At 32.7% G+C, this 24,024-nt stretch overlaps 1 protein-coding gene across 1 annotated transcript; it reads right to left on the bottom strand.

Moving 5' to 3' along the window:
- Nucleotides 1–548: 548 nt before the first annotated feature.
- On the bottom strand, nt 549–23,552 carry LOC106079609 (coiled-coil domain-containing protein 40-like). Its single transcript, XM_056018625.1, has 23 exons — nt 23,419–23,552; nt 19,272–19,329; nt 18,822–18,987; nt 16,338–16,496; nt 15,481–15,639; nt 14,377–14,669; nt 13,262–13,345; nt 12,023–12,109; nt 11,515–11,647; nt 11,085–11,242; nt 10,147–10,287; nt 9,916–10,019; nt 8,900–9,050; nt 8,366–8,458; nt 7,963–8,145; nt 7,315–7,560; nt 5,813–6,026; nt 5,109–5,278; nt 4,460–4,551; nt 3,890–4,078; nt 3,179–3,299; nt 2,666–2,824; nt 549–1,208 (listed from the first exon to the last, which is right to left on the bottom strand). The coding sequence occupies exons 1-23, from the start codon at nt 23,433–23,435 to the stop codon at nt 963–965; spliced, it is 3,423 nt and encodes a 1,140-aa protein (XP_055874600.1). The 5' UTR covers nt 23,436–23,552; the 3' UTR covers nt 549–962.
- Nucleotides 23,553–24,024: the final 472 nt, after the last annotated feature.

The following is a 24,024-nucleotide window of genomic DNA, read 5'->3' on the forward strand; positions in this document are numbered from 1 at the left end:
TAGGATTTTTTATTTTTTGATTTAGAAGAGAGGCCTACTGTAATTAAAGTCTTAACATTTCAGACTGTAGTAATTTTCTCCACACAAACACACACACATGTTCATACAGATGTAAAGACACATTTGATAATCTCACTGACCTAAGGATAACCCCTCACAGTCACTCTGACAACTATATTGATCTAGAGGAGAATTCTATTTAAGATCTACATCTAAATGTTTCTAGAAATAAACTTCAATTTATGGTGTTAAAAAATAGGATTACTAAGTGCAGCGGAAGGAAATATACTTTTGTACTTCAGACATTTAAATGTCAGCTTAACAAATATATTGGTCAATGTTGCAATACAAAAATTATTTTTGGTAAATTAACTGCCACTGTTGCTTAGTTGTTCTATGTACCTGAAAAGTAATAACAGGTTACATTTTCTTATTTTATCATACACAACAATGGGAGAATTAGTAATGAGTGAGTGGTCAGGGCCAAAGATGTTATATTGAAGATTATTATTAATATTTATATTGCATAAAAAAAAGAAACACATGTCTAATAGTTTTATTTTTTCACAATTTTTAATAAAATGAGAAAAAATCAGAACCAAAATATAGAAATATTGCTCAGTGTATAAATTAAAATATCTCAAAGGGTCTACATTTTAATTTTAATGAAGGTAATATTTAGTTTGAGTTAGTTTTATTGAAACATTTACATGTATAGAATATCACAATACATAAATAAATTTTAGTGATTGTAATTTCCTCTCTGCGACAGTAAACAAACTTTTCAATTTAAAAAATAAAAATGGATAACATGTTGTTTTTTTACTCTGTCAGAAATAAATTTATAGCTATTGCAAAATTATTTGTTTCATTTTTTAATGATTGCTCTTGTAAGATAAATGTTTTTGTATGCTAAATGATTTTGTAATATTAAGACAGCTTTATTGAACTAGAACAAAAAGTTAAGCTTCTAAGGGTGAAGACCTGGTGGCTAAAGTCATAGTAACCTTTCTCAAGGCTGGCTGGGCATAAGGGAATTCTGAGTTAAGCCTGTGAACTATGGATGTCAAAGATTGCAGCCTGTCTTCCTGTTTCTGTGACTCCATTTCTAATGCAGACTCTGAGCGGCACATCATGGTGTACTTATTGTCCTTCAACTGCTGGTAATATTTACTTTTTTGCTGGCGAGAAAGAAGCTCACTCATATTCTGTAGAGGGTCAAAATAGAACAGATTAAAAGTGAAATGGTAGAATCATAGTATATTAGTCCTAAGCTTTAAAACATAGTAAATATAAATATGTAATACATTACTATATTAAAACCAAAAAAGGATTTTCTACAGAGAAGTTTTTAGAAAACATTCTTTTAAAATTCATTTGAAAACTTGATGAAATGTTTATATGTGCAGTACAAGAAAATCTTGAACGATCTGACTCCTGAGCTGTGCACTGGGTGGCAAGTTGTCTTCACTGAGATTGGCTACAACTGAAACACAAATGCCTCTGCTTCATCCCAGGCTTTAGAGTCCATTAATTATTTGACAGTTAAATCTTGATAGTCTGGCCCAAAGGAATGGGGGGGGGGGGGGAGTCCTTGAGTTGTAGAAAAATTGTATCACCAAAGATTAGCTGTACATGAAAGAAGTTAGCCATATATGTCAGAAAAATATATTTATGATGTAATAAGACATTCTCTAAAGACTTTTAAAGGAATAAAATAAACACTAGATGAAAGAGAAAAATGTACTGATCTAAAGATATAAAACATATTGTAGTTTTCACATTATGATCTAGATTACAAACATAAGCTTACTTACATTCTTAGATAATATGTACTACAGTATACATGAATGATATTTATTTATTTACACATATCTTTTTTTTTTAAATTTGGAATAGTCTTTTGTTTCTTCCTACACAAAAATCAAACATGGCGTCTTATTAAAACTTTTTCAACATTCAAACTTACACTTATTCTCTTCCTACCAGTGGATCAAAGTGTTTGTATCTACCTTAGCTTTGTTACTGCTGTGTATTTTGCCTTTGTCAGATTACTGAAAGTGTCAGACTAGAAAGTGTCTGACTATTAAGAGTGAACTGTATATTAATGATACAAACTTATAATAAAGATAGATCATATTGTTGTTCTAGAATAGCATTAACCAACAGAAGACAGTAAGTTGACTGGATCAGTGGCGTAGCAAGATACCAGAAGGCCTGGGTTCAAGAATTTGATTGCGGCTTGCCCCAAATAAGAAACTATAAGACTGAGTCTGACAAAAAAGAAATTGAGTCATCCTGTATGGATCAGTAAAATTACAAAGGGATATTCAAAAGTAAATTTCACTTTTTATAAGTTGTTGTTGGCCTCCTTCAGTTGTAGAACGACTTTGGTTCATCTTGCACACTTCCTCATGTGGCTGTGGAGCTCTATTTTGGAGAGACACTCCTGTCCACAAGTACCAGTAATTGAAACATCACAAGCAATGTTTATGTTATGTCTTCTTAAAGTAATGAGCAACTATCTTTCAATGACCAATACCATTTTTAAAAAATAAACAAAAACTCAGTAGTGTGGAGGTGGTAAAAGACGTAAAGCACATACCCAAATACCAGAAGACACAACAAAACTGCAATGAACAATATCAAAAGTGCTGCTACTCACCCTTTGTTTAACTTCAAGAGCTCTCTCAATATCACCATCCATTGTGTCCAGTGCACCTTGCAGCTGCTGACAGTTGACCTGCTTCTGTTCCAGCTGCTCACTGATTGTCTGCTGGTGCTCTCTTAGCTCCTTCATCTCAGTGTCACAACCATTAGCTTCCTAGTACATACAGATTTAGAGCTTCTTCATAGACTAAGCAAGTGGGAACCAACAAAAATGAACACACTATTTTTAAAGACTTTTTAAAAAGCATTAAGGGAAGAACATTTCAAAAGAAATATCCTTTTCAAATACATAGATACAGAAGCAAAAATATATCAAGTTTATGCACAGACACAACCAAAATTAACATTATTTTTTAATTTGGGTTGGTCCTTACTTAACATCAAAGTATAACTCTGGTTGACTAGCAAGCAATGTCTGGTACTTTTACATAAAAACCAAACAAAAAATTTATCTAGTAACTTTTTTAAGGGTTCATGTCAAGTTTCAGATCCAAAGGCCTTGACCTACCTGAATGGTCTGTTTGATCTTTTTCCTCATCTCTCCCATCTGTCTCTCAAATGTGCCTTTAGTTACAATTCTGTCCTTCAACTTGGACTGTGCTTCTCCTCTTGTCACAATAGTGTCACGCCTAAAGAATATATGCTACTTAGTGAAATGACATAGACACTAGCATTGCAACCTTTCCCCAGTCAAAATGTATTTAAATAACACTAAATAACTCTGAATGTTCAATCAATTGCTTCATATTATAAGTAAGCTCAATAACATATTAATTCTGTCAAGGATGATCCCAAGCCCATTTGAAAAAGGAGGAGGAGCTACCCTCTCCTGTTGAAAAACCGCCAGCTACAGCAACACCAAACAGCAAAACAACATGGACCTGGGAGAAGATGGACATCCAGCTGAAAGTTATATGGTGCAGGTCAAAAAAAGCCACAGAAAACTGACAAGCCAAAAATCATAGTCTCCACCAGGACCATTCGCAGAAGGGCAAGAAGTGGGGGCAATTAGAGAGACTTGCTCAGAACACCTGGAGGAAGCTGGTTGGTGGCCTATGCCTCAGACGGAACCACAGGCATAATTTAATAATTTTATTATAAATACTTTGCTAATAGCTAGAAATCAGCTTTGCAGACTCATGAACTAATCAATGGGTTATCACAAACTGCAAATGTTTACTCAACAAATCTAAACTTGTGGTAAATCCTAATCACCTACCTGGATACAGCCTTCTCCATGTCCTGAATCATTTTTTCTTGCTGCTTCATCAGCTGAGAGTGCCTCACCTGCATGCGGTGGATCTCAGACCTCATGGCCTGCATTTCTCCCTGACCAATCTCAGAATTAACAGCATCCCTGGTTTCTCTGGCCAGCTGGGTCTTCTTTTCCCACAGCATGATCTGTCTCCTGGACAATGGATAAGCAAATGGGATGTCATAATAAAATGGAAAAGACATGTATGTTTTCAAATGCTAGTCTTCATTAATCTTCAGTTACAGACGACCTTAAGTCAGCAATCAAGTACTTTATCACTTGCAGCATGAGCCACATTCTGGGTAGGAAACTTTTATTCAAACATATCCTTAGACTGTTAGGTCTCAAAGGGAATGTTACTTTTACTTGATTTTTTATCCATGTAAAAGAAAAGATTAAAGATAGTATGGCACTGCCTTCCCAAATTATACCAAAATATGTTCACATCTAATTGATAAAGGTTCACTACCTGGAACTTGGAGAATTCTAAATAAAGCACAGATGTATTATTTTTTAAACATGTGACTGACTTACTCTGCCTCCACCAAGCTGTTCAGTAATCGTTCTTTCTCATCTTTAATTTCATCTAACTTTGCTTGAAGCTGAATAGATTCCAACTCTGCATCCTACAGTATATAAACATCGATGAATCACTGTAGAATGTTTCATTAGTTCAATGCCCTGTCAGCTTACTAACATTTTTTTTAAACTAATTAGAGAGAATTTTTGTCTTCTTTCCCAAAAAATAAACAAGTATGCATTGAGAAATACCAAAAAAAAAAAAAAAACATAGCTATACACTTTTATAATATTATAATAATTAAAGTTTCCATGGAGACCAGAGATTTGTATACAGGAGTACATTTCAAATAGTTTTGTGGTTAATAGTTGGCAGTTGACCAGCCTGCCATCTAATTAAAAGAATGTTAGGGACTACTAGAGCTAGATTGATCCAGTAATTATTTGTTACCAATAGGCCATCTTATACATAAATGATAAAGCTTTTTAAACTCAAGTCTTTTTTTTTTTAATTTAAAAAATTCACTATGTACTAGACTAAACATTAAATATTTTGCCTTCGCTAGAATTTCACTGAATTATTAGTTTAATTACAAACATTGGATCTTAAGAAACAAAACAAAAGCTTACTAATAAAAACTTCCTAAGATGCTAAGTCACTCACCTGCAGTCCAGCAATGAAAGCATTCTCCATTAAGATGTTCCCTTGCTCCAGTTCCTCCCCTGCACATTTCTCTTTATGTAAGAGGTCATTCAGCTTGATGATGTCATTTCTCATGTTCCTTACACTGCGTTCAATTTCACACATTTCCCTGTGCTGCTGCTCTATCTCAGCTGAAAGTAACAAAAACATTTCATTTGCCCAATGGTTTTCATATTTCCTAGATCATGTCAAAATATGTGGTTGTTATTATTGGTGACAAAAGAGCTAACTAGCAGCTCTGTTATATAAATAAAATAGGAAAATAAGAACAGGAGCATTTAACCTTCTGCACACAGTGTGGCTAGATAGCAATTTGATGTTTAAATGGCAAAATATAATCACAGTGAATATAAAAATTTGATACAATTTACACAAATGACTTAACCATTCACCTACTGCTTTTGAAATAGCAAAACAATACAACTATTCAGCTGCTGGCAGACAGAAAATATAAAGGACAGACTTTGATTCAGAATAGGCATGTGAAATTGAATTTTAAAAAAGATTAGCAGATAGAATGATTTATCATACTTCTCTGATTCAGAAAAAAAAATTATATTTACAGTACTCTGCTATACAGTAGATGTCATGTTGAATTTAAAAAAAAATTATGTTTGGTTCTCAGCACAGATCAAATAAAATACAGACTTTGTGTTTAAACTAACCTTCAGTCCTGACTTTTTTCTGGGATAAAATGGTCAGCTGCCTCCTTAGAGCCACCAGCTCCACCAACTCCTTGTCTTTCTTCTGGCACAGTCTGACCAGCTCACTCTGCTGTCTCAACCACAGCTGCTGCAAGTCAAGGACCTCTTGGTTCTTGGCTTCAATAGACTTATGCAAAGAGTTCACCTGTATCTCCAGAGGTCCTAACTCTACTCCCTAGAGTAAATACAAGAAACTAGAATTTAAGAATCACTTAAAATTTTTATATAGTTGTAAGAAAGAACATTCTTGTATTCTTTCAAAAGTTTATACCTGCAGAATTACAGAACTGGATCCAAGGGCTCGCAAAGACCTGCATGCAAGGAACAGTACCAGGAAAACGAAGAAGTGTCAGACAGAGAAAACAATAGGAAGATAAAGATAGCATAAAAGAATGGACAGGCCTATCATTGTAAGAGATTCTAGTCAAGGCAAAAGACAGCGAGGAGTGAAGAAAGACAGTTGACAGATGCTTCAACAGATTTAGTGAATTAGCACTTCTGGTTATAAATACTATTGAGTTTGACACACAGGCAATACTGCTGGAGATTTTGTCAGTTGATTTTAAAAACATTTTTAAAAACTTTATTGATTGCTTTGCATCACTGAATTTCTCAAAAAGTTTTTTTTGAGCAAATTGTCTTTTTCTTTACTGGGAAGTCTTTTAATAAGTTAAGGTGCTGTTCCTCAAGGAGCCATTGCAAACATGGCAAGTTCAGCAAGGTCAGCCTGGTATAGAAAAGGAAAATGGCAGTGGTTCCCATTGTGCTCGGCCTTCGGCCATGTCTCTAGTCCGCGAGTCCAGAGTGACAGAGCAATGGAAAATGACAGTGTCAATCTAGACACTTGTAAGACCCTCTTCCAGACAGAAGACTCTGTTTTATCAGGCCGGTGAGAGGGAGCTCTTGTTCTCTTTTGTTGGCCTACTTTCAAGTTATAATCCGAATTTTGTTCTAATTAAAGAGCAACAACTTAGAGCTGCACATTAGTATCATTATTAAAAGTTTATAAAATATGAATAGAATCATATAAAGTATATTATATTTCAGATAGTAAAAAGTCTAACCAAGTCAAACATCATAATTATATAACTACATTAATAATACAATAAAAATCTGAATTTACTTGCCAATGTCTGAATAATAATAATATGTAAACCTAATGCTAATTATGGATTGGGCACACAATGTGAACAACAGCAGTCACCATTGCAAGACAGGCTCTAGACTGGAACCCACAGGGGAAGAGAAAGGCTGGGAAACCAAAGCAAACATGGAAGATCAAGACGCAGAGATGACAGAATGGACATGGACTCAACAGAATGGAATTGCCCAGAACAGAGTCTGTTGGAAAAGCACTGTTGTGGCCCAATGCTCCACTGGGAGTTCAAAGGGACCAAGTCAATGTTAAATAAAACATAATCTAAGAGCTGAAAACTTTAAAAATTTCAATAATACTTTCTCACCCCAGCAGCAGCAATCATCTGAGTCAACCTTTTGTTCATGCTGTCCACCTGGTTTTGTTTCCTCTCAATCACAGCATTTCTCTTCAACATCTCTTGCTCACTCTTTGTGATGATAGCATTCTGCTCAGCTATTTGATTCTCTAAAACATCAAGAACTTTTCTCAGACGTTCTGTCCGTCCACGGACATTGACTATGTCTAGAGTGCACTGGGCAATGTTGTTCTCCACATCAATCGTCTCACTCTCCTGTTGAATCAAACCAATGATATTACATGGTAATACAAAGTAATGTAATACATAGTTTTTAATGCATGGTAAATAGCAATCGACCAAATAAGATGACAATGAAACAAATCCTAAATCATCTAGGGACTGAAAAATAATACATACAATTACAATCAAGATGGAACATTCTTGCATTATTTTGAAACAACGGCTTATCAATTAGACCATTATGTGTAGGATATAACTGTGTTCTCATTTGAAAGAACAATAGTAATTTATTTATAATATAAGGTACAAAAGCTTTTAAATATGATCTATTATGCATGTTGCTAAAACAAAGACAGACCAATCATACATGTTTCTAAAATAAAGATTGACCAATCACACATGTTGCTGAAACATAAAAATGAAAATAATACCAACCAATCTTTTTGTAACATCTCTAGTTTTCTTGATCAACTGCTTGCTGTAGTGTGAAGCTTTGGCTAAAGTAAGCTGTGCTCTCATTCTTTCTAGGATTTCATCTTCTAGTTTATTCTTAGACTGATGTTCCTGCTCTATTTGTTTCCTTAATGACAAGACTTCTGCTATTCTCAATTGTTTATCCTGGAGATGTTTGTTAACAACAGCAATTTAATATATCAGTCAAACACAGTTTATTATAAACAAAAAAAAAACAATTTATAAATGTTTGATATTTTGATAAACAAAACTCTATATGAGAGTTTTGAAATTTGACAGTGAAAGATTTTACTTTCAAACGAAACAAAAAGTTTTCTCATGTATAGGTTACTAAACTGACAAGATAGAATAATGATGAACTTACAGCAACTGCTCGCCCTAAAGCTTGCTCAGTCTCATACAACATACGGCTATAAGTGTTGAACTCATTCATCAGGGCTTCATGTTTAGTTTGAATCTAGAAAATAATAAGCAAATAATCTGAGCGTAAGTCACAGTGAGAAATACAGAAACTGTTATGAACCAAATGAAATAAGTCAAGGTAATACTTCAAACTATGTAGCCTGTGGCTATCTATTCTGCATTAACCATTACCAATGAGTAATCACTATAATAACTATATTATGGTTATAGCCAATAAGGACTTAATTAGTAGCACTTTTTACTACTATCATTTTAAAATGTATAAAAGGAAAATGATCTATTATAACATTTTAAAACCTGCTAGCAATTAAAATGAAAAGCTTAATGTGTAAAAAAAAAAAAAAAAAAAAAAAGTGCTATCTATCTCTCTAAACAAAGTGCTATCTCTCTAAACAAAGTGCTATCTCTCTAAACAAATGTGCTATCTCTCTAAACAAAGTGCTATCTCTCTAAACAAAGTGCTATCTCTAGCTACCTGAGTCATTTGTTTCTTGGCACTTTCAATTTCTCTCTCAGTCTTGTTCAGGATGTGTGTTAACTTTTCATTTTGTTCCTGTTCTTTCAGTATAGTTTTCTTGTAACCTTCCAAGTCTGTCTGTAGTGTAAGGATCAGCTGTTCCTGCTGGCTGTTAGAGAAAAGAGACTATAAGTTCTTTACTGAACAGAAACATTTCAAGGAAATAAATAGAATTTTACCAAATGATGACTTAGGTTGCCCAGACTTCATTTATGAGCAGATTAAATAAATAGCATTGATAGATGTACTATTACAGTGTTAAATGTGAAGTTATGTTTATTTCTAAGATAATTATAAAGTTAAACTATTGATTGAATTAATCAAGATACTATTTCTACAGAAATTACAGTCTGTAATAGCAAAAAAATTATGCCTTAAAAACACAAATAGTTTAATCTTTCCATGGGAACTTTTCATAAAAAGAAAGGTTCTCAATAATAGTTTTGAAAATGGATTTTGCTCATAATGTCTATCACTCAAAAATTTTTTAATTAAAAAAATAATAAAATTTTGTCATAAGAATAAATCTAAAGATAAATAAATTTAATATAAAAAATATAATTGTGTAAGATTTACGTTGTCAAGCAATTTTAAGATAATATACACTTCAAAGCAAATCTCCATTACCATGTTTTTTTTTCTGATTAAAAAAAAATATATTTTAAGACTTTTGGGTGAAAATGAATTAAAGTTTCAAGATATAAATTTTACAAGTGTAGGCATGAGCCATAACTTGTGTATTAATCTCTTCATGAACCATAACTTGTGTATTAATCTCTTCATGAACCATAACTTGTGTATTAATCTCTTCATGAACCATAACTTGTGTATTAATCTCTCAATGTCATTTACTTTAAAGCACTCAGCATGGCTGAATGTGCCTATAGTACATTAGCATTTCAATTTCATTTACTTTAAAGCACTTAGCATGGCTGAATGTGCCTATAGTTCATAAACATATCAATTTCATTTACTTTAAAGCACTCAGCATGGCAGAATGAGCCTCATCTCTTCGCTTCATACCAATCAATGAACTGTTCCACTTCTGGAATAAATCTTTTTTTTCAAACTCTACAGACTGGGAATAAAGAGTAATTTTTATAGTCATTAAAATATCAATGTATCAAAGTATCATCTATTCAACCATTTAACAGATACTTTACATTATGTTTAAAATATTTAAGCAGAGAAAAAAAAAACACTACCTCTATATCCATGTAAGCTTCCATTAAGCTTTCCTTTGCAGCTTTGGTTTCCTCAGTTTGGGCACTAATCTGGGCATCATACATCGCTATCTCCTCCTTCAGTCTCTCTACACCTTCCACTAGTCTATCAACATAGAGATCCTGGACACAAATTTAACAATTTTGTTTACATAAACCTTAATCTTAAGACATGGAAAAAAAAGCAAAACTTATACAGAGTGTAATTGTATCCATTAGTGAAGATCAGTCATGTCATTAAGTTTGTTATAGATCTAGACTAACAACAATAAACCTGTGTGATTAGAAATATTTTTATCAATTGTTTAGCCCTATGTCATGCTTTTAGCTTTCTCAATGTGCTATGATTCTATCACTCATCTGAACTGGGGGGGGGGGGGGGGGAAGAAAGGGAGAGCTGGGTGAATTTTATCGTAATTTGTTTTTTTAAGGCATTTATAAAAATGGGGGGTAAAAACCTGAATTTGAACTCATGACTCAAGCCTCCTCAAGCTGACATTCTAACCACTCTGCACTGAGGTGTGTATGAAAATAGAAGATTGTATAGTTATCTTTTGTTTGTTTCAAACTTACTTTAAAGTGGTGAACTATCAATGGGACTAATTCAGCTTATACCACCACCTCAGTCAAGTACAATTTCTTTCCCTTGTTTGAGATACCAAACACAAAAATTAATTACCAATAGTTAATTAACTACTTGATTAATTTTTTAAATTAATTCTTGTGTTGTCAGGTAAAAGAAATAACTGTGAAAAATTTCAGCTTAATCCGAGATTGGGTGTGGGAGAAATAACATGTACTAACTTTTTAACAGACAGACAGACAGAGTGAGTTGATATAAGCTTTGTAATAAACATGTTATTACATACTTTCAACATAGTAGGTTTATAAGTTTTTCCATGAACAAGAATACAAGTTACCTGCTTTTGTTTCAGTAGTTCTGCTCTAGCCACTTCAGTCTCAACTTTCTCAGCAGCTCGCTTCATAACTGAAATGTCAGATCTAACATTTTCTTTGGAGTTTGTCATGTAAAAAAGTCTCAAGGCCAAATTTTCAACTTCGTTTTGAAGAGCAGTACCTGTAAGTTTAAAGAAAACAATTCAACACTCATTAAAAATTAATTGCATTTTAAATTATCTCAATTTCTGAGAAATTTTTTTTTTACAAATTTTTGTTCCTCTTAATTGAATGTATTATTTTCATTTTACCACCCTATTTATTTTATCTTCAATTGCAATGAGTTTCATATAGTGTGAAAACAATAAGGGTTCTTTATTTCTTTTTGAAGAAAAATGAGTTAATTTTACCAATTAAAGTACATCTTTGATAACTTCCATTTGCATAGCTTACAGTTTTTTCTTTCCTTATTGATTTCTAACTGTGTATCCTTGAACAGAAATCTAACATCATTCAGCTCCTGTTCCTCTTTCTGTCTTTCTTGTTTTAAGCTTGCAACTTGATCATGTTGCTGCTCCAGCATCATCTAATCAAATGCACATCATTTACCATCATCTAATCTAATTAGCATACTTTTTAAATATATAAACAGATTTTTAATTATCAAAATTAAGTTTTTAATCCAAAATTTATTATTGCAACCTTTAAAACTACTCCTGAATTATTTTTATTTTTTTTTACTTTCATTTCAGGTTTTTAAGTAGGTTAATGGTACAGTTATTAAAATGGGTCAAGACTTACAGCAAATTAGGGCAGATTGAAATGTTTTGTTTTGTTCACCACTGAACTTTCTAAGACTTTAATGAAATATTTTACATTTTCAAAAAGGGGGTCAAGACAGATTTACCTGACAAGACAGATTTACCTAACAAGACAGATTTACCTAACAAGACAGATTTACCTGATATTTAGCCAACTCTTGTTGTACCCCATACAGCTCAACGCCAAGATCTTCTCTTGATTTCTTTTTCACACGAAGTTTCTCAGACTGGTGAAGACAAATAAAATGTTCCTCATTAATAGATCTCAATACATTCAAACTATGGACGCTGCTCTCACAGTTTGTAACACAAATTTTCATCAGCTGTATGTTGACATTTCTTAAAGTACATTGAGTCAAGCTAAAAGCTGGAACAGTGATAATACAGAGAGTTAGTCTTGATAGTAACTAGCAATACCACCAACTATCTAAGCTAGTCTTGATAGTAACTAGCAATACCACCAACTATCTAAACCAGTCTTGATAGTAACTTGCAATACCACCAACTATCTAAGCTATCAGTAAACAATATAATAGTAACTAGCAATACCACCAACTATCTAAGCTATCAGTAAACAATGTAAAATCACAAACAAAAATCGTAATTAAAAAAGTAGAGATCTAATAATGAAAGTGAGACTATTACTACCATTTTGGTCTCACTTTTTCTTTATTCAAGAAAAAACATAATTAAAATAATGCATTTGGAATGGAATGCAGGAAACTTTAATAGTGCCATACTGGACTCTTTAGTAATGATACATTTAATGACCAACATTGTGTATTATTGAACTATAATGAATGTGATCTGAATTGATACAATGTAAGTTAATACAATAATAAAGGCACATTCCTTGTTTCATAGGCTAGGACACAATTGTACAAATGCTCCTTCTTCACTAATGCTATTAGAGCATGGAATGGGTTGCCTCAGCCAGCCAGGAAAACCAATGACTTGACAAAATTTAAGTCATTGGTTAACATGCATGACTAGATTGACCTAGGAACATGTGTAGGACATAATCATCTTCTTTTTTGAAGTAATGTTTGTATTTGATAAGATAAGTATTAGAGTATTTGCATGCTCGATTAAGTTCTTTCTAAAGGACAGTATCCAATTTACATAGCATATTGAAAAAGAAAAAAAAAATATATCATTAGAGAAGAAGAAGAATCATTGGATAAGAAACATAAAATACACAGAAGATTAATTAAATTCATTTAAATATTTTGTTTAAACTTCTCTCTGCATGATAGACAAAGGTCTTTTAAAATCCAAAAATGAACTTTTTTCCAATGTTACAATGTATCACATACATAAATATGTTATTTACACTCTTAAAGATACAATGCTTAATAAACAACTAGCTCTCATCTTACCAAGTCTCGAAGTTCTAGAGTTATCTTCTCATTCTGTTTGTCAAGGTGTGCCTTCAATGCGGCTTGGAATCTTTTCATCAGGGGCTGTACACAGAGGGTGAAAACAAGAGCTTCAAAAACAATATCAACCAAAAGTAAACAAGACTTAACAGTTCTATAAATGATACATCTCTAGCTCAGTTAATACAAGCCCACAATTTCCTTTAAAGTATCTTGGCCAAAGACAAAAGGAATCAATGTCAGTTGATGGTTACCACAACTACATGCATTAAGTTCTGTGGAACCCAAGTGTTCTGTGAGGCCAGAAACAGTGTTCCACAAACTACTGGGAATAATTAACTAGTAGACCACCAAGGAAATTAATCTCTCTTAAAGGAATAAGAAAAGTGTTCCGCTAAATACTCAGAATGTAAGAAGTACCGGTATTCCATTAAGGAAAAAGTTTGAGAAACACTGCATTAAGTTATTCCTTTAGAGCAGAAACCCTGCAGTGACAAAGCATAGGTTCCAAAGCTTATATCTTACATTTATATGCTGGTAAAGAATAAAGTCCAACAGACTAAGGGATAGGTGAAGGGGAAGGGAATAAAAAGACCTTGTGGTGTATGGAGCAGATGATGTTAAGGTCAGCTGTTTCTATGGCCCACAGTTTACATGGGTGTCATATGGCTAGCACAATGACCAATAGCATCTACTTTTCCCCAACTAGTGTCAGGTACCCATTAGAACTGGGTGGACTTAGAGGTACCCTAAAGATCCTGAAATTAAAAATTCCAGTCTTCACAAGAATTTGAACCCAGGATCAGTCGACTTGTAAGCCAAGTGTTTTACCACTCAACAACCACGCCTCCTTGCGAATTTCTTCAATGCGAAGAACAAGGGATAATATTGCAAAGCAGGCTGGACAATAACCCACAGGGAAAAGAGAAAGACTTGGAGACAGTGGAACAAGAAGCATAGAAGGCAGACATGGGCCCAAATAAAGGGCATTGATGGGGAAATACTGCTGCAGCCCTATCATTCACTGGGAGTCAAAAAGATTAACTAACTCAATAAGTCCTCTACCAAAACAGAATCCTGTTAGAAACTAATTAAGTAATAACAAAAATACTTGCATGGTCAGGGTCAAGAACCACCATGTCTGCCTCTGTGTCACTTTCATCAGTCTCAAGACCTGCATCTTCACCATAGGAATCCACATCATCGCCACCAACACTTCCATGTCCACCTCCACCCCCACCACCACTACCCCCACCACCCCCACCACTCCCACCACCCCCACCACCACCACCTGCACCATCTGCCTCATCATCAAGGTCAACACTTTTACGAAGGGCTCCTGTTCCTCCAGACTCATTGATCGAACCTTGAGATGTTCGCCACTTGTTCATCTCCAAAAAAGGGTCATCTTAAAGAGAGAAAAAAAAAGCGATTTTGCAGTTTAAAAAAAAAAGAATCTTTACAGTATCTAAATATATATGTCATGTTTTTGTTTGTTTTTACTGTTGGAATTTATTTATTTGTCTGTTTTACTACTTGGCACCTGAATTTATTGTAAATGAATGCAAGACATAGTTTTGAAAGTAAGCAATTATTGAAACATGCAACATCGCTAAAAATACAAATTTGTCTTCTAAATAATTCTCAAATAGAAGTAAATATTGTAGCATATATAAGGTAATTGATTCTCTTTTTTTACCTAAATAGATATTAATATAGGCCGACTAGTTTTTAATCAATGTACAAAGAGTCTCTCAGTGTGTTATATTATAGGACGCTGTAATGTAAATATTTAATTAAAACTTGATAGTATTTAAATTTAAAAATTGTACAATTGTGTAAACAAAATTAAACAACAAAATTTAAAAAGTCAACTGAGTAAAAATAAAATTTAAAAAACTTCACTAAAAATGATCAACATCAAAAAATGTTGTTTTTTTTTACAAATTCAACACAGATATACAGATATGCAGCATGTACAATATTCTTTTGTACAATCGAAATTTATTTTTTTTTAAGATTTTTTTTCCAAATTTAGGTAAAACTTTCTTTACAAAAAACTTTCTATTAGAGGACATTTCATTTTTTTTTCTTCAGTTTTTGTTGAAATTGTGGTCACAAATATATATATATATATTGTTTTTATAATTAAAAATGGTAATTAAAATTTAAAAAGTAGAACATTTTCAAAGTCAAGAATTGTTTTGTTCATTAACTACTAGACTCTAGGAGAGATGCCATAAGTCTCTCTTTGGGACTATAATCCTCAAGAAAATTCATTCGGCTGACATTCATGATGGAAGCTGTCTTTTTAAGCTGTTTACCACCAGTCAGTGGGATGGGCTCTGGTTCAGATTCCAAACCCTGTTTCAGTGTTCCTAACAAAGTCAGAATCAAAATTTGAATATCCTTACAATTTAAAAAGTTGCTAGATAGTTGTAATACTTTAAGCAACAATTATCTATATAATAAAAACAACATTTTAATTTAAGGCTATGACCTATATATTCCTTTCTAGTTTCTTATATATTTAGAAATTATAATTTGTAAGAAGTTTTACAGAGTAAAAATACATTCAACTCTAGATTGTTTTTATTTCGACAGTATTGAAAAGAGACTGGTAGAAAAAAAAAGTAAAATCATTAAATTATTTATGCACAAGCTTTCATCCAAAAAAAATAATTGAAAAGCTCTTAAAGAAAACATTATTTACATAAATTATATATCTTAAAAGCTTCACAATGGCTGCCTAGACATGTGGTATGTACTCTGGACTGTTGTATTAATGGTCTCAGGCTTGAACCCTACTCCCTGCTATCCTGCAGGAAATTTGGGCTCAAATGTAATAATCTTGTTGTTTTACTTTTACTACATACAACAGAAATTTTCGGAGATGGAGATTTGGTGTCAAGTATTGGAGCCTTAAACATTTTTTATTTACTACAAATTGGAAATCAATAATAAAAGTAGTTTCACTCTTTCTAGTGAATATAAGAAATCTCTTGAAACAGTCTCCCTTAGTTTCAACATAATACGAATCTGGCTCTTGTATATTCATCCTCCTTACAATCTCTACCTTCAAGATCCTGATCTGAGGAGGACTTGTTGAGTTCCTCTTTGTCCATTGGCAGTGCGGTATCTGAGCCCCATCTCAGCTGCTGTGGCTGCTGAATTGACTGGAGCTCTTCTCTGTTCAGAAGCCTGGATTTGCTTCTCTTGACCAGTTCTGTTGTAGCTGTAAGACACAGTGTGAATGCACCTCACATTAGCACATTCGCATGTCATTGTTTCACTTACCAACTTATACAGTTATCAATACAGATACATTCTTCTGGTGAACATCTTGTGGTGACAAACCAGAATCTGGTGTCACTCTTAAATGAAGAACATTTTTCTGCAAAAGGGTCAAACTAACTCCACTGACAATTGAAGAACATTTAATTTTTACAACTATAGAGTGGTTTAGAACATGTGCTTGATCCTGTATCAATTATCTGGACATTTACAACAAAGAAGTTCAAATTACAATACACAGTTGCTCTTATAATGTTAAACAATTACAAGATTATAAGTCCAATCAGATTAACTTTTATGTACAATAATCGATCTTTATACCAAGTTCCACAAACAGGGCATACTAATTTAGCAAAAATAAAATATATTTATATAATGAAAGAATTCAAAGATTAGCATCTGGCATGCATTGTTATAATACAAAAGTAAAAAAAAAGTTCTCCTTTCAGAACTTGCAATCTATAAGGGCAGATAATGTCAAGTTCATGTTTCTATGGTCATTGGTTAACTAAGGTGTCATGTGGCCAGCACAATAACCAATGTCTTTAATTTCCCCATTAGAGCTGGTTAGACTCAGGGATGCCATATAAATCCAGAAGTCAAATTACTTACTCAGCCATGTCCACCACAGATGTTTCTAATTTTTTGTTTGATAACAATTATTACATATAGAGGTTACATTATTTGTTATTTAAATATCTTTTTTAGCAGATACCAAAAAATACAACAGTGTTTAATATTATATATTATTATATTATCTTATCTTATATGATACAGAAGAAGATGATTACGTCCTATGCGTCATGCATTTATTCATGCATGTTAACCAATGACTTAAATTCTGCCAAGTCACTGGTTTTTCTGGCTAGCTCAGGCTACCCATTCCATGCTCTAATATTGCTATCGAAGAAAGAGCATTTGTACACATTTGTCCTAGCATATGGAACGAGGAATGTGCCCTTATCTTTGTGTCTTTCTGAGTATTTTATTAAATTTTGTTTTTGTATTTGAAGATTATGGTTCAGTGTTTTATGTATAATTGCTACTTTACTTTTAGGTCTTCTGTCCTGAAGGCTTTCTAAATTTAGAGATTTTACTAAAGGTGTTACTCTAGTCAAATGTGAATATTCATTTGTTATGAATCTCAATGCTCTATTTTGTGTCTGTTCCAGATTCTTATATGTTATATACATAGATATAGATATATAGAGATATATAGACAGAGATATATAGACATATAGATATGGTATTAGTTACTTGACACGCAGAATCAGGTTTCTATATATTATATATATATATATATATATATATATATACTAGCCGGATATAACCCGTGAATCCTTATAGTTTGGGTATTGCTGATCTAGTGGAATGGATATTTTTATTTTTTTTTCTTGGCACAGTCTGCAAAAGAGCTCACAGCTCAGCAGCAATAAAGCTAGCTAGAAGAAGAAGAAGATATGTCAAATATGGTGAATGTTCCCTTCACATTTTTTTTTTAATTGCCAAAAATGTAGAGTGCAAGGTTAAGCCAACATATTCATATCAAAAACAAAATACTGTGAAAACGAGTTTACCCCATTTGTTAAAAAAAAGTTTATTCTTTAAAATAGATAAATTTAGTAATTTTTTTATTTTTATGGTCCGCGGTTGTGGAAGGGACATTAAACATGCACTATGTTGAACAGTTTCAGTAACTTATTCAGATAAACAATGACAAGTTAACTTAAAGGGTGGTTAAGCTCATCATAGATATCTCACACAAATGTTCACTACAAGTATCACATACATTCACTATAAGTATCACACACAAATATTCACTAATAAGTTTCACACGCAAATATTCACTAATAAGTATCACACGCAAATATTCACTAATAAGTATCACACACAAATATTAACTATAAGTATCACACGCAAATATTCACTATATGTATCACATAAAAATATTCAGTATAAGTATCACATACAAATATTCTCTATAAGTATCACATACAAATATTCACTAAAAGTATCGGACACAAATATTCACTGTACATGTCACAAAGCAATGTTCACAATAAATATTACACACAAATACCACAATGAGTATCCCTCACAAATGTTTGCTCATTCATGTATCATTCAGAAATGTTCAATATTTATAACAAACAATATCAATATAAGTATCACTAAAAAGTGTTCAATATTATTAAACAGAAATATTTCTTATTATTATCAAAGAGAAATATTCAATATAAGAATCACAGGGAAATGTAGAACAAACCTCGTTTGACATCCTTCAATATATTCCACATTTGTTCAGGTTGATGACCTCGAGGTGAAGAAGAAGTACTTCCACTAAAACTCAACCTCTTAGTATGTTTTGCTGGTGGTGTTGCGGTACCAGATTCTGGTCTGTTAACATCACGTGATGACTTAAATATCTCTTCCTGTTATAAGAATGTAATTCTGTTAGAAGTATTTAAGTAAAAAAAAAAAGTTTTTCTAATAATTTTGTATAACTTCCTTTCACTTAGAAAATAATAAGTCAATTTATTTATCTATTTTTTTTATTGTGAAAATAATTAGGTTTGAATTTAGCGTTTGAATTGAAGGTTTCTGAGGGAACCTGAAATGAGACTCTGGAAAAACAAAAAAAATAAACTTAAGCATTAAGAGATTAAAAATTATATCAAATTATTTGTAAGGACGCATGTAAATTATAAAATTTTACTGTGGCGTTATCTTGATCTTCATCTTTTGCGTCATCCTCATCTTCATCTCTTGGAAATCTGCAAGAATTTAGGAAAACAGAAAATTAGTTAAATTCATTTGTTGTACATTAATAATTTAATAATAATTTTAAAAATCAACAAACTTTCCTGAGATAATGACCAGATAAACTTTTATTTTTTAGGCCAGATATTTAGACTTCCCTCTAGAAATATCTAAAATACATTTAGCCTAAGCCATTAACAATTAGAACTTGACCATTTTTCTTATTACATCCTGCAAAATGTAAGGCTTACATAATAATTTGGCCAGACCCACCCTTTTTTTTTGCACTTTCAATAAAACTGCCTGTATTTCAATAATCCTGCTTTTGGACATTGAATTCTAGTAAACATCACGTCAAAATGAAACATCCCACTCAAAATATATAAAAAGATCAAGAGTTGTAAGTCCTAGATATCTAGTAAGTAGAGAATCTAAAATTTTAGATCGAAGGTAATCATGTCACTGTATCCCTTGTATATTAATATATATAATAATAATGGCAATGTCTTTGATTCCAAAGATTAAGGATGAGTGCAGTGTTTCAAACCCAGTTGCAACCTGCATATTTTCTTCCATTTCATGAAGACAAAGCTGTTGTCCACTTGCAGTCTATCTTTAGGTTCTCTTTCCGTCTACTTTTCTTTGGGACTCAAATGTTTGTCCCACAGCCTTTGTGAGAGTTCTCCAGCTGTCTCTTTCCGAGGCCATCTGCTGCCAGCTACTTTCCTCTATGCCAGTGAGGGTGAAATGGCGCCGGAGTAGATCTTTATAGCGCTTAAGGGGGGTACCTCTGTTACACCTTCCTCACCAAAGAAGACCATTTTTGGCATGCGGTCGCCTCCCATGTGGGATAAGTAGAAAGTATATGTACTAGAATATCTAAAGATCTAGTCAAATCTAGTGTTATAGAACTAGAGTAGATGATATCTAAATCTAGAAAAAGATCAAGAGTTCTGAGTTGTAAGTCCTAGATATCTAGATTCAGTAAGTAGAGAATCTAGAATTCTAGTCTACTGTCTTAGTCTTAGTGTTTAGAATTAAAATGTCAGTCTAGAGTCTAGATTATTTAATTAGTAATTATCTTATCTTATATAATACAGACGTTACTTCAAAAAAGAAGATGATTACGTCCTATGCGTCATGCATTTAGTCATGCATATTAACCAATGACTTAAATTCTGCCAAGTCACTGGTTTTCCTGGCTAGCTCAGGCAACCCATTCCATTCTCTAATAGCACTAGGGAAGAAGGAGTATTTGTACAAATTTGTCCTAGCATATGGGACAAGGAATGTGCCTTTATCTTTGTGTCTTTCAGAGTATTTTATTAAATTTTGTTTTTGTATTTGAAGATTATGGTTCAGTGTTTTATGTATAGTTGCTACTTTACTTTTGAGTCTTCTGTCCTGAAGGCTTTCTAAATTTAGTGATTTTACTAAAGGTGTTACTCTGGTTAAGTGTGAATATTCGTTTGTTATGAATCTCACTGCTCTATTTTGTGTCTGTTCCAGTTTCTTAATGTTATCTTGAGTTGAGGGGTCCCAAAAGAAGGATGCATATTCTATTATTGGCCTAACGAAGGTTAAATAACATTTTTGTTTTATGTTCTTATTTGATTTATAGAAATTTCTTTTAATAAATCCTAATGCTTTGTTTGATTTTTTTATAGTTTCATCAATATGTGGATTCCATGACAGTTTTTCATTTATTATAACACCTAGGTATTTTGCGTTTTTAGTCTGTGTTACTAGTTTACCATGAATAAGATGAGTGGAATTAATTTGTTTTAGTTTTTTTGTTACTCTTAACAACTGACATTTTTCTGGGTGGAAAGACATGCTCCAATTTGATTCCCATTTCTGTAATTCATCTAATTCTCTTTGTAAAATATCTGTGTCTTGTGTTGTTTTTATTGTTCTATATATTATGCAATCGTCTGCAAATAATCTGACTTTTGTTAATGAGGTAATGCAATTTGGTAAATCATTTATGTAAATTAAGAATAGTAATGGACCTAAGACAGTTCCTTGAGGTACACCTGAGTTAACTGTTATTGGTGTTGATTTAGAGCCATTTATTATTACAGTTTGTTCTCTCCCTAATAGAAAATCTTTAATCCACTGATGCAATGGACCATTAATGCCGAAATATTTTAATTTTTTAAGCAAACTATGGTGGTGAACTTTGTCAAAAGCCTTGGGAAAATCTAGTAAGATAGCATCTATTTGTTCACTATTATCTAAACCTTTTGAAAAGTCATCAATTAGTCCTATTAGTTGTGTTTCACATGATCTATATTTCCTAAAGCCATGTTGGTATGGGGTGAGGACATTATGTTTGTCAAAGTGGTTTATGATGTTGCTACATATTATGTGTTCTAGGATTTTACATGTGATGCTGGTAAGTGATACTGGTCTATAGTTTCCTGGGTCAGATTTTTCTCCTTTTTTAAATAGGGGGGTGACATTAGCTTCTTTCCAGTCCTTTGGTACTCTGCCCTGGTTAAGCGATGCCTGAAAGAGTATTTTGAACACTGGGGCTAGCTCATTGCTTAGTTCTTTGAGTAATCTAGCTGGAATACCATCAGGTCCAGACACTTTAATTGGTTTGGTGTTGGCTAATAGTTTTTGATTCCATTTTCTTGTACCACTATATCTTCTATGTTGTCTACTTGGTTCAAATTAAGTAATATGTTTTTGCCTCCTGGGGCTGAGAATGCTGATGCAAAGTATTTGTTTAAGATGTTTGCCTAAGTTTCATTATCATTATGTATTATGTTATGTTCATCTTTTAATGGCGCTAGGCCTGTTGTTTCCATTTTCTTAGACTTAATGTATGACCATAGGTTTTTGTTGTTATCTTTAGATATTACATTGTTTATGTATTCACTCTGCAGCTGTCTGCTTACTTTTTGGGTTAGGTGTTTAATTTTTATATACTTTTTGTAAACTCTTTCTGCCTTAGTTTCTTTAAATTTTCTATACAGGTTTTCCTTCTGTTTACAAAGCTTCTTTAGTCTATTATTAAACCAGCATTTATTTATTTTGTTTGATGTGTATTTAGTTGGTATATGATTTTCTATAATGCTTTTAAGATGGTTTTTAATTAAATTCCAGAGGTCATCGACTGGTTGGTTAATGTCTTTTTCTAATAAGAATGTTTGTTGAAAGTTTAATGCAGCTTTGGTGTAGTTGTGTTAGGTTACATTTATTCCAGAGTAAGATTTTTCTTTTGGGTTTTGTATTGGCTACTGCTTTTATCTGACTGTGTATTTTTATGATCTCATGGTCTGATAGACCAGGGATAATATCATAATCAACTACTAATCCAGGTCTGTTGGTTAAGAAGAGATCTATTATTAAGAATTAGTCCTATTAGTTGTGTTTCACATGATCTATATTTCCTAAAGCCATGTTGGTATGGGGTGAGGACATTATGTTTGTCTAAGTGGTTTATGATGTTGCTACATATTATGTGTTCTAGGATTTTACATGTGATGCTGGTAAGTGATACTGGTCTATAGTTTCCTGGGTCAGATTTTTTTCCTTTTTTAAATAGGGGGGTGACATTAGCTTCTTTCCAGTCCTTTGGTACTCTGCCCTGGTTAAGCGATGCCTGAAAGAGTATTTTGAACACTGGGGCTAGCTCATTGCTTAGTTCTTTGTCTTTAACTTACTTTAAGGTTTTGGTGTTTATGTATGGTTAGTGTTTTCCAATTTATGTCAGGTAGGTTGAAATCACCCATAATCCAAAAAAACTGCATTTTTATTTGTCTCTTTAAGTGTAGTAAACTGATTACATATTTCCTGCATGTATTCTAAACTAGAATTTGAGTCTAGTTAGATCTAGAACTTAGACTTAGAAAAAATAATCAGATTTTTATGATTTTAGATGGCCTGGAAGTATTATAGGTAATCAATGACATCACATAAAATTAAATCATGTCACTGTCGCTGTAATCTTTGACTATTTTTACTATCTAGATCTAGATTTTAAAAAGTTAACAATAATGTAACAATGCCAATGCCTTTAAATTTCTATAGCTTGAAGTAATCAATGTATACAAATTAATCATTCTAATTCTATGTTTGTTTTTTATACAAACCCGTTATCATCCGACATTTTGAAGTGTATGTTGTTATGTTGCTATGAGAGAAGAATTTTCCGATAACGGTGTGTCGGTGTAAAAAGGCTACACGAAATATTTTCGTGTCAGAGAGCGCTACGGCAGTGCCTATTCTCAGTCGGCTATGCTTATGCTAGACTATGTAGATTTGTATAGATCTAATGAGATATCAGAACATGGTTTAAAAATCACTGGAACATCTATAGGCAAAGGTATTTTATAACTCATGGGCGTAGCCTGGTGGGGGGGGGGGGGTCGTAGCTTTGCTAATACTTTGTTTTTTATTAATTATTTCGTCAATTTGGGACTCCATGAAAGTTTATCATTTATTAAAAACTTATTATTTTGAGGTTTTAGTCTGTGTGACCATAAATTTAAAAAGTAGTTTTTTTTTTTTTTTTTTTTTTACTCCTAACAATTGATATAAGAAGAACTATAGATCAAGACTTACCCTCAGTTTACTGTTATTGTTGTTATATGGAGGGAGAGTGCATAAGATAAGTACATATTGTATGCAGCAAATAGTTGTGTATATTGTAACCAGAAAAAAAAATGTATGGTCTATTTGTTTTTTACTTTGTGTCT

Source organism: Biomphalaria glabrata, chromosome 2, assembly GCF_947242115.1.
Source record: "Biomphalaria glabrata chromosome 2, xgBioGlab47.1, whole genome shotgun sequence".
Taxonomy (NCBI): Eukaryota; Metazoa; Mollusca; class Gastropoda; family Planorbidae; genus Biomphalaria; species Biomphalaria glabrata.